Source organism: Oreochromis aureus, linkage group 4 (assembly GCF_013358895.1).
Source record: "Oreochromis aureus strain Israel breed Guangdong linkage group 4, ZZ_aureus, whole genome shotgun sequence".
NCBI lineage: Eukaryota > Metazoa > Chordata > Actinopteri > Cichliformes > Cichlidae > Oreochromis > Oreochromis aureus.
Window position 1 is genome coordinate 15,049,523 of NC_052945.1, and position 11,108 is coordinate 15,060,630.

At 39.9% G+C, this 11,108-nt stretch overlaps 1 protein-coding gene and 1 long non-coding RNA gene across 6 annotated transcripts in view; one reads left to right on the forward strand and one right to left on the reverse strand.

Annotated features, from left to right (window-relative positions):
• The window catches only part of LOC116325229, a 108,975-nt gene extending 104,552 nt beyond the window's left edge, over nucleotides 1–4,423 (reverse strand). Inside the window, exon 1 of the long non-coding RNA XR_005612892.1 lies at nucleotides 4,170–4,423. This is a non-coding gene — a long non-coding RNA (uncharacterized LOC116325229). The remainder of the gene's footprint in view (nucleotides 1–4,169) is intronic.
• A 359-nt stretch (nucleotides 4,424–4,782) lies between these two features.
• Nucleotides 4,783–10,813, forward strand: LOC116325197 (somatostatin receptor type 2-like). Of its 5 annotated transcripts, XM_031746019.2 has the most exons (4): nucleotides 4,783–4,920; nucleotides 5,259–5,402; nucleotides 5,572–5,703; nucleotides 7,269–10,813. In XM_031746019.2, the coding sequence occupies exon 4, from the start codon at nucleotides 7,312–7,314 to the stop codon at nucleotides 8,422–8,424; it is 1,113 nt and encodes a 370-aa protein (XP_031601879.1). In that variant the 5' UTR covers nucleotides 4,783–4,920; nucleotides 5,259–5,402; nucleotides 5,572–5,703; nucleotides 7,269–7,311; the 3' UTR covers nucleotides 8,425–10,813. The 5 variants fall into 5 exon arrangements, with proteins under 5 accessions (XP_031601879.1, XP_031601883.1, XP_031601881.1 ...); XM_031746023.2 differs by lacking the exon at nucleotides 5,572–5,703; XM_031746021.2 differs by lacking the exon at nucleotides 5,259–5,402.
• Nucleotides 10,814–11,108: the final 295 nt, after the last annotated feature.

The window sequence follows — 11,108 nt, forward strand, 5'->3', positions numbered from 1 at the left end:
AAGGTGTGAAAAGGAAGAGAGACAGATGTAGAAAACATTACTTGAATTAATGACGGTGACTGTGAGTGCAATAAAACCTTCTGTATTTATCACTCTAGAACCAACGATGGAAGGACACTTACATCAAACATGTGAAAGTAAGGCCAAAATATCGGATTTTTTTTAAACAACATGAATGTGGTGACAGTGGTGCAAAGTCCCCTGCTAGTACCATCACAGCTGCCATCCTCCAAAGCAATCGACCGAAGGGAAACACTAGCAACAGCCCTCCTTCCAGATCATTGATATTGGGTATTGACAGTCTCACATGGTGTTGACTGAACAATCTGACTATGGAGAAGATTACCCTGCACAATAAACAATAGTCACAAACGTTAGCTTTAGTTCTTTTTTAGTTTTTATCATGTTACACAAATGACATCCTTAATTTTGTTTGGTATTTGTGTGCAAATGGATAAGATGGAAAAAGGTATGCTATCTGTAACTCATAAGAAAGTAATTAAAGAAAATTCTGGACTGAACCTGAGAGCACTAAAAATCCAGTGGAACAGTCTCCAGCAAAGATAATCAATCGCACTTAACAGCTCTGAAACAAGCAGTTCTTTAGCTTTGTTCCAACAACAGAAAAGAGAGCAGTGACTGGTTTGCATGCCAGATAACACCCTTTGACAAAGCTCTAAAAGCACATTTACAGCCACATCAGGAACTGACCGGCTGTCAGCTGTTGCACACAAACAGCTAAGCTCGGCTGATGGCTAGGTGGACAAAATTCTGTTCTGTGTGTTCTGTTCAGAACTGTACAATAAAATAATAATATTAATAATAAAAATTAAAGTCTGGGTATGTTTTATTTAAATCTACCTCACATTAGAGGTTTAAATCATTCCACTATCATACCTCGTACCTCTAGGGTAGCATCATTTCAACTTAACCAGCTATTTCAATCACAAAAAGCATTCATAAATGAATTATACACGAGGAATTACAGAGTAATTAATTTGGATTTTACATGCATGTTTTGTCAAATGTCATTGGTACAGCTATTATGGGAAATGGCTGGCACTTAAAACGTCTGTCAAGCGCAGTGATTTGCGCCGACTTTTAAATGATTCCTAATCATCCATCAACCCACACTGTTTATTCCCAGCTTGATTATAACCTGTGCTTCCTGCTACAAAGATGAAAAGTCCAGCGACATCATGCCAGCAAAATAAAAGATACCTCTGACAGCAAAATTCAAAAACACACAAAGCTGAATAGCAATCAGAGGTTTGTGTCGGGTTTTATTAACAGTCACGACATCTAATACCAAATCTTATCTGTGTTCAATACTCTTTAACAAATGAAGATGGAGACAGTGAGATCCCACTGAAAACACTCTGGATAAAGCTGGATAAAGCTGAAAAAGTATACTCAATATGATTGAAGCCTTCCAATGTCAACTATGAACCTTGGTGCTCAAATCCGACTACTGTGTTCTAAATGTCCCAACGGGTGTGTTTCAAGGTAACGTCTGTATTTCTTAGTGCTCAGTTTGTTGTAATAGACTATGTGGAACAACATGAAGCAGATCATTATCCTTCAGAATCACCTTAGTCACCGCAACTGTGTCTCATAGGAGTTAGAGTTTGTCACAGCGGGCAGAGTCATTTTCTGTAAATAAATCGCAGTGTGTTAAGACTACAGATAGAGCAGTTGGCACAAACAGGGCAAGGCATATGGCTGAGAGTGCCTCGGTCACAGAAAAGACTTTTAATGCCTTAAACACAAAGTCTTTGGTTTGATAAATAAATGTTTTGTTCTATACACAGTTGTGTTTTGGAAAGTTGTTCAGGAATGTCTGAGAAATTTATTTAGTCCTTTTTACTTAATGCTTTAAAATCAGTTAAAAATAATTTTAGCAGGTTATAAAGGTCTTTCAAAGATCTCTTTGAGCATTGGCTGCTTTATTATTCATTGCCAGTCTAAACCTTGTATCTGACTATTTTTTGGGGAATGTTGTTTTTTAAGCAACTTAACACTTAAAGATCCAAAACATGTAAACACAGAAACTTTGTCAAAAAAACACAAAAATTTATTTTTTTTCGAAAAGCCCCTGTCATGGTTTGGTGCTGCACTGCAGGCAGCAGTGTTGGGGCTCTTATTAAAATCAATGGAATTATGAACATGGAAAAACAGCTTAAGATTTTGGTCCACAATGCAATATTATCTGGAAAGTGTATGATTGGCAGTGGCCTTATTTGTCAACTGGACAATGATTCACACTGCCAGTGCAGCAGAAGCATATCTGGATAGAAAAACACACAGTAGAACACCATCATTCATGGACTGGGCTCCCCAGAGTCCAACAAAAGGTAGCCAACATTCAAAGCAGAGCTCTGAATGTCTCCCAAGAAGGCAGGAGAACTATTCCTGAAAATGACAAGAAAACTGGTCTAAGAGAGTTCAGGCTGTGGTGAAGAATAAAGGTGGCTATACTAAATTCACTCATTAGACTCTGTTTTTGCCTTATATACTGTATTTCCATGTTTGCACATGTTTCAATAAATTTCTGCACATATTTCCCATTTTTCTTGAAAAATATAGGAATTGTATTTTGTTTTTCTACAATTTGCAGCACTATAAGTGACAAAGCACCAAAGACAGGAAAAAGTACAATACAAAATATGTCAACAGTCTCTGAATGAGGCCTAATTTCTTTCATGTTTGCTAACTTATTATATAAACAGGTTCCAAAAACACCTGTTTAATTTTTGTCATTGGTGGTACAGTCATTACATAATTGCCAAAAGCATCAGTAGTATTCATTAAATATTTTACAGCTGCCTCGGGCTTCTAATTGCTTGTCAATTCACCATGGTACGATGTATAATCAATGCTTTCAGTTCAGGGCCTGGACCAGAGAGGTACTTCATCATGCCTCAGTAATTAGAAAGCAAATAAAGACCTGAACTACCCAGCAAAGCCAAGTCAGGATTTCATTCTGCACATCGTTCAGTGCTATTATGTACTGCCATGCATTTTTCGCAGAGGGAATACCCGTAATAAGTGTTAGTGCCTAAAGGCCTCATAAAAAAATCTTTACCGTTACCATAACATCCCAAGACACTTGTCTGATGCCAAGGTTTCAATGACAACACAGTTTTACCTACAATATCAATGTTAAAATCATACAGAAAAGTTCATAGATCACTTTAATTTAACTATATTGCATTGTACACAAAACCAAGTTAATGGGTCATTGATTCTTTGTCGGGGCAAGGTACCTACTAATAAATTACAGTTTAAATTCCCCCATGACCTTTTCCTTTTCCTTCTATGTCTTTCTTCTGGACAGTCAACATGTGCTTGTTTCCTAGCTTTCACTAAAAAAGAACAAAAAAAAGAATAATATCCAATCAATAACTGCTTAATGGCCTCATGCGAATTTTAAATGCAGGACTAGAAGACAGGCTTTGACGATGAAGTGCACCCAGTACTAGATTTTCCCCTAACTGCTATTTATGTAAAAACAAAGTATGCTTTTAAGCCGTTAACGCACAGCCTAAATCTGAAAATAATGTTACAAACATTGCACTTCCCTAAGTTCTTTTCTTAAAGAAAAAAGAAAAACAAGGCAGACACAGTAGATTAAGTCCAATTTTAAACCCGATGTGGTCTGACATCTTCCAGATTGGTTGTTGTTTCATGTGTCATGAGCAATACAACTAGTGTTAGGACAGAAAGTGCAGGTCTGTCAGCTTACTAGTCATGGCTTTTGCGGCAAAAACCCCACATTCATCCATTTGCAAAGAAACCTAAGTGGCACCTTAGTATTATTCTATCATATTGAATAATGCCCCAACATTTTCATGCCAGCCTGTTACTTACAGGGTATCATTTGCTCTTCTTTTGACCTCATGCAGATTACAGTACCGTACCATTTACCAGAGGGTGCAGTACCATCAGTACAAGGTACAAGTGCTTAAAAACACAACTGACAAACAAAATGCTTAAAAATAAAAGTGATAAAAGTTTGTCTCTCTTTCTCTGCCAAAATCAGCAAGATGGAAAAATAATCATTATAAAAGTCTCTTTAACCACTTTATACAAAATAAACATTAAATTTTTATAGACTATATAATTGCAATTAGAATATGATTTTCTGAAACATTAATATTGTGTTCTACCTGTGCAGAAGATTGGACCTCACTCATAATGCCATGGATGATTTGATTGGCTTGTGTACTGTCACCCGCAGGTTGACGAGCAGATGTTTGGGACGCTGGATTTGGATTTGTCACTCTCCCATCATGCAGAGCTGCTGAAGAACATCAAAAACAGCACTTCAAAACCAACGCTTGGGTCTCAAAGGTGTGAAGTGAAGCACTCTGCAACCGCCTCAGCTACATCCTGCATCGTTGAGACTACTAGATATGTATTGCGTTTACCACATGGAGGAAACATGATGAAATTAGCTTTGAATGAGTGCTGGAGGTTTCTGCAGCACCTGATTGTTTTTACAGCTCTGTGCTCACTACTGCCCCCTGAAGGGCGAAAGCTGAACTAAAGGTAAAGTATGGGCATGAACTTGCAGTACACTTTTTTGGGGCTGAAAGTAATATTTTCCTTTGTGGATGACATCCAAGTCTCACTCCAGTCACTTCATTTTTTTTTCTTTATTGACAGTTTGACTTTCACTGTGCAATGCCTATGCCGCATTGATCAGACTGTAAAGTTTAGGTTCATTCGGCTAGCTCTTTTCCCAAGGGCTGCCACAGCGGATGGATCAGTATTGTTTGATTTGGCACAGATTATGGCAGATGCCCTTCCTCTTATCTGTGCTTAAGGCACAGGTGTCGTACCATTTGTGTTATCTCCTGGTTTCGAATCGCAGAGCTTTCAAGTATAAAGCGCATGCGTTAAAGGTTTCAGCTAAAGGTAAGCTCCTTTTTTTGTGCGCAATCAAAAATCTGAGTTTGTAGCTTCAGGGAAAATTTGTGACAACAGACCGTCTCCTAGCCAATCCTAGTCTGACTTTAAGGAAATGCGTTCTGACATATTTTTCCCAGAAATTACATAAAATTGAAATTTAAAAAAATGTAAATCGGGTAAATAAACTAGTAAATAAGTAAATAACTTATTTCATGAAAAAGAACTCGTGCCTCGATCCTGTAACCAAAATGTTGAAGTCATATGATAATTGGATGATAAGCTGATAAGCTGATATGAACTGACCTCCTCTAAGTCTTGGTGTCAACTTTATTGTCACATCCCAGAACTATCCTATGCACAGTGGCGCAGGGCGCTCGCCACCAGAGTCGCTAAATTATAGCATGCTTCATGCAGATCAGCTCCATCTTATGTGGGATTGGCTATCTGCATTCTGCACCATTGGAGACGGTCTCTCTCTTCGTTCAGAGGTGAGTCTCTTCAGCACCTCCCCGGCACTGCTTAAACATCCCCGCGTCCTCCTGCCGGAGACAGTTACTGCGCGCGCCACACCACGAGGGCATCCGTGTCTTTTTCTCTTGTCGCGTAACACACAATACAGTATGGAATTAATGCAAAACGAAATTTTGCATCACCCAGTGGTTTTCCATCTCGCCCATGAGACAAACTTGGGGAATATTTGAAGATGAACCTGCCGTGGACACTGAAAACACTTGAACCCACACAGAAGCGGTGTGTTCTGTGAATGCTGAAAAAAAAGCCCAGTTACAGGTAAGATAATAACTTCCAAGAGCAACTGATAGGGATGTGTATAAAACTGTACGAAAATAAAGGAGAAGTCAGATTTACGGATTAATGAATTAAAAACGGGAAATTGAATGTGCTTGAGCCAAAGAAATGTCTCGCCCGTTTACCGTGGACTGTGGTAATTTTGTTAACTATTTACACAGGCGCAATTTCACAACACACATAACCAAACAATATCCTATGCTGTTTGTGTACAGAGTTTCCTAATAATGTTAATGAATGACTTAACCCCACTCTTTTGCAGTTTGTCTTTTCTGAACCAGATTTGTTTCATTGTCTTGTCTTCTGCTAAAAAATCCACGTTCCTGAAGGGTTTTAGCTACAAAATACTCTTTTTACCATCTGTGCTGGGAGCAAACTGCATTTCTGACTCCTTTCTGCCTGTGCTGGCTCTTGGCTGTATATTTTTAAAGGGAGAGAGAGAGAATACCTGTTGCTCAGTTTGCACAGTACCTCAAACACAGCATTTTTTTTCCACAATATACCATACACCTGCAGTGTTTAGTTGTGTGTGATTCATTTTTCATCTACACAAGTGCTTCAGGCACCATGTTAATCATGTCTGTGCTCTGCCTCTGTAGGACTAATCACTAATCTTATTTATTCTTTGCAATGGGAATGTGCTTTTTTCAGTTTCCAAGTGATAGGTATCACAACAGTGTAAGCACCTGAATCAAATAGCGGACATTTAGATGTCACTGAGTTCAAATATCCTTTTTAGTAACATGGTCAGCTGTTTACCAAAATACAAGACTGCAGGCAGAGTCCAACCTTTCCTGCTGCTATGGAGAAAATGATGCACTGGCATAATAAAACCACTTATCTTTTTGGCTCCAAACTAAGTTGTCAGACCACGTTTGCCTCCTGTGTACTGGCAGTGAAAAGCACTTCAGTCTGACTGCAACAAGGCTATTGGCAGTGCCGTGATTCCCCCCATTCAATTACTTAAGCTGAGATAAATTTACATCCATGCCGTCCCCCTAATAAATTGGGTGGTGGGGGGGAAATGTGTCAACAAAGAATCCAAGGTGGCTTGTCACAGCTGATCGTTTTGCAGCATGTGAAATGAAAGAATTTCCCCCGGGAGAGCTTATGGCTTTAGGGCGTGTGGAGTGATTTCCCTCGGTAGCAGTAAGCCTGACCAAATAAAGGCGCAAAGAAGGTCTAACCTCAGGTAGAAAGCACCGTCTAAGCTTCTGTATGAGAAGATGTTCCTCCTAAGACATGCTGTTAGTCAGGTCTGTTCTCAACAGAGATACAGATAATCATGGTGTAGACTATTAGATTCCCTATACGAAGTGCTGGCCATACATGTGAAAAAATACTAATTTTCTTATTGCTACATCGTATGCTCACATGTGGACAGTTTTCTGCCATACAATAGCCACTCATATCATCTGTCCGCAAGTGGATTAATGATCGTGTTCTCTGCTATTTAGTCCATCAAGGTTGAAAGAACACAATAAAGAGGTTGGTTTTCAAGATTTTCATACTTTAGCTGACATAGCTTCTCTTGTGCTTGTGTCCAGGTGGGATGTCATAATCAGTGCGACACAGAGAGACTGAGGTGTCATGGACTCGTGGATCTTCCCGTCATCCCCTCCGAACCTGTCGGAGCACCTCCTGTACGACAGCTTCATGCAGGACAATGAGTCCATCCCCCACGGGAACTACACAGACCACAGCTTCACCAGAACCAGCACGGTGGTCATCACCTGCATGTACTTTCTGGTTTGTGCTATGGGGCTGTGTGGAAACGCTCTCGTCATCTATGTCATTCTGCGCTACGCCAAGATGAAGACAGTTACCAACATCTACATCCTCAACTTGGCGGTGGCTGACGTGCTCTTCATGCTTGGCCTGCCGTTCATTGCCATCCAGTTGGCGCTGGTCCACTGGCCTTTTGGGCCTGTGCTATGCAGGGTCGTGATGACCGTCGACTCCCTCAACCAGTTCACTTCTATCTTCTGCCTGATGGTCATGAGCATTGACCGCTACTTGGCCGTTGTGCATCCCATTAAATCCACAAAGTGGAGGAAGCCACGCATGGCCAAGACTATCAATCTGGCAGTGTGGGGGGTGTCGCTGATGGTTAACCTGCCAATAGTTATCTACAGTGGTGTAATTACAAAGCACGATGGCTGCTTTTGCACCATCGTATGGCCTGAACCTCAAGAGGCTTACTACACAGCATTCATGTTCTACACATTCATTCTAGGCTTCTTCCTGCCCCTCATGGTCATCTGCCTTTGCTACCTGTGCATCATCATCAAGGTGAAGTCCTCGGGCATCCGTGTGGGCTCCTCCAAGAGGAAGCGCTCAGAGAGGAAAGTCACCCGGATGGTGTCCATCGTGGTGGCAGTGTTTGTTTTCTGCTGGCTGCCTTTCTACGTTTTCAACGTCACATCAGTGACAGGCACCATCAGCACCACCCCGATCCTGAGAAGTACCTTTGCATTCGTGGTGGTTCTAGGATATGCCAACAGCTGCGCTAACCCAATCCTTTATGCCTTCTTATCAGAGAACTTCAAGAAGAGTTTCCAAAATGTCCTGTGTCTTAAAAATGTGGGAGGGCTGGACGAGGTCGATCGAAGTGATAGCCGGCAGGACAAATCTCGCATGATGAATGACCCGACGGAGACCCAGAGTACTCTGCTCAATGGGGACCTGCAGACAAGCATCTGAGGGGCGGCTGATTGGACTCATGTACACACTCGCAGAAACAGTCATCACTTACCAATCTCTCTAAGGTTTCATCAGGAAGAACATTATTAAATATTAAACTTATTAAGATCCAACACAGAGGAAAAATCAAAGGCATGCCAAACTGCAGTGTCACTCTTGATGTATTATCAGGTTCTAAGCAAATCTATTATAACATAATAACACAAATTCATAAATGCTGTCTTTAGGCTGTAAATGAAATGCAAATTTAATCTCCTCAGTCCCAGGTGTATTAACTCTGAAGTAACTAAACAGATGCCAACACCCAATTGCAAATGTGCCCAATTAACCAGTGTAGTAGAGACCCAGCACTACGTACAGAGTTTATAGCAGAGAGGCTGTGCCAAGTTTACACATTTTTGTATTGGCTGAAAATAACAAGGGAACAGTGTGCTCAAGATATTGTGTAACTGCAGATTATTTGTTTCTTTTCGGGAAGTGTTTTGACAGTAAACAAAATGGAAACTGTATTTAAAGAAAGTCAGAAAATGTATATAAATATATGAATCTCTCAATCCTGTCTTGTACAAAACTAATCCTCTCTGTCAGCTGTAGAACATAACGAATGTCACTGCTGTTGTGTGTCGTTATGTTCTGTAATATAGCTACTTTTCTTCTTATTTTTGTGAGTGATTTTCCTTGTAATACAAATGTATCTCATGTAAATGTGAATGTTCAGTAGGCCACCAAATATTTAGCCCTGTGTCACTTTCTCCCTGCATTACACTATGTACATATATAATTTATGTCCCATTAAAGGGTACTGGCTTGACAGTTTATCAAGCAAGCCTCTAACCAAAGTGCTGCTAAGATGTATAGACATTTCGTAGGGTTGTAGTACCATGGTGGTATTAAATAGAGCAATGTTACCTTCCTGTTTTACTGGATTTTTCACAACACTGCTTATTATTTAACGACGTCTACCATATAATAATCTCGCTGTCATTGTTTGCAGAAGTAACAATTACCAATTAGCTCAAATTTTGGAGAGCTGTTTCTAAATGATTAAGAATGAATACAGAGTCTTTTTATTATGTTTTCTCCAAACCTGAAACCTGTTCAGATAATAGTTATTTTACTGCATTGTTTTCTGTCCACCGATTTCCCAGGAGCTGCAGCGCATCAAAGGGTACAGATCACTTGATCTATATCCTAAATCAGTTCCTGTATCTTGAGACTGAGCTTCCACATCACATATTATTAGTTAACACTTTGCATCCTTTGACTCTGACCTGTCGTCCTCCGTGGCGTCTTGGGGCTACATTTCGAGTGTGGTTTCTAACACTGCGTGTCTGCGTGTTGTGAATTTGTGAAGGGCTAGAACACTTATCCTAAAGAGGCTGTGGTGTTCCTTTTTAAATCGTCACTGTGCTGCTCCAGGAGTCCACAGTTCCTTCTGACAGCCCGTGATCTTTCTGTTCCTATAGTCGGGTTACTATCTTTGTGTTTATGAAACATTGATATTAGATGTGGAGGTTTCTTCAAACGCATCAAAGCTACTGATAGATTTTAATTAATTCATAAAGAATCGTGACTGGCCATGTGTTGATGTGAACATGTCAGCTAGCACTCTCTTGCAAACAAGAGGTAAAATACGTGTTACTACTGCCTTAAGCATGCCGTGTTCAATATGTACTTCTTTGTGTGAGTGTTTACATGATATGCAGAAGTGCACACACACACACGCACTTAGTCACACCCCATCCATACCTAACCAAATTCCATATCCAGTCTGGCACTCTCTCTGCAGTATTGCTGCATATGTTAACAGGATTGTAACTTCTTATTAGTACTGAAAGACATGGAGCACCTCTAGTGTCCTATATTTCTATAGCAACAGTGACCAGTTGGTGTTGGTTGCATAGAAACATTTATAGCATGACAATAATAGAGAGATGACTCCAGGAATACATTATGACTAGATGTTGCTCAGATGACTGAAGAAGAAGAAAAAAACTCACCATCTCTGAGCTATGAAACCAAACACCTCAGTTACATGTGAAAGCTTATAGTCTGTATTAGTACATGTGAGCAAAATAAACACCTTGCATTAAGTATCATGGTAGCAGATATCAAGAGAGAGCTGTGTCACTGCTGTTTATTAATGCTGATTTCTTAAAATCCTTTTTTTAATTAAAAATATCTGAATTGATTACATTGCCTATTCTATTGGTGTTTTATTTCACTTTTCTTTATTTTGTGAATGTTACCATTCCTGTATTTTGGGATATATGTTCCCCCAGCTCCTGTTTAGTTAAATTAAAGTGAAATAGCTATCTAATGAGATGAGATTGTGTATAGACTGCGTATAGTTGTGTTGAAACTAAATAAAGAATATGTTCAAAAATCATTTGGTGCAGTCTCTTTAAACTGACCTTTGTCACAGCATGAATGAGCAGGTAAACACAGAGGTTGTTTATGAAGAGTGTGGGACTTAGATGTCAAAGGTATCCAGAGGTGTGGCTAAAGGGGAAATTTGATTGGACCCCCTCCCTCCCTAAAATCATGTGGTCATGTCAGTGCAACCGTGGGTGGAAATTAAAGGGGAGGATGAGGAGGTATAGCACCGCTCTTTGCAATCATCAAGCCATCACTTTAAATTATACCCATTTAATGTTAAATAATATTAAACCCACTGAAAGCTA

Bases quoted from the DNA above. Each gene is read 5' to 3' on its own strand.
- LOC116325197 (XM_031746019.2), top strand. From the start codon at position 7,312: ATGGACTCGTGGATCTTCCCGTCATCCCCTCCGAACCTGTCGGAGCAC.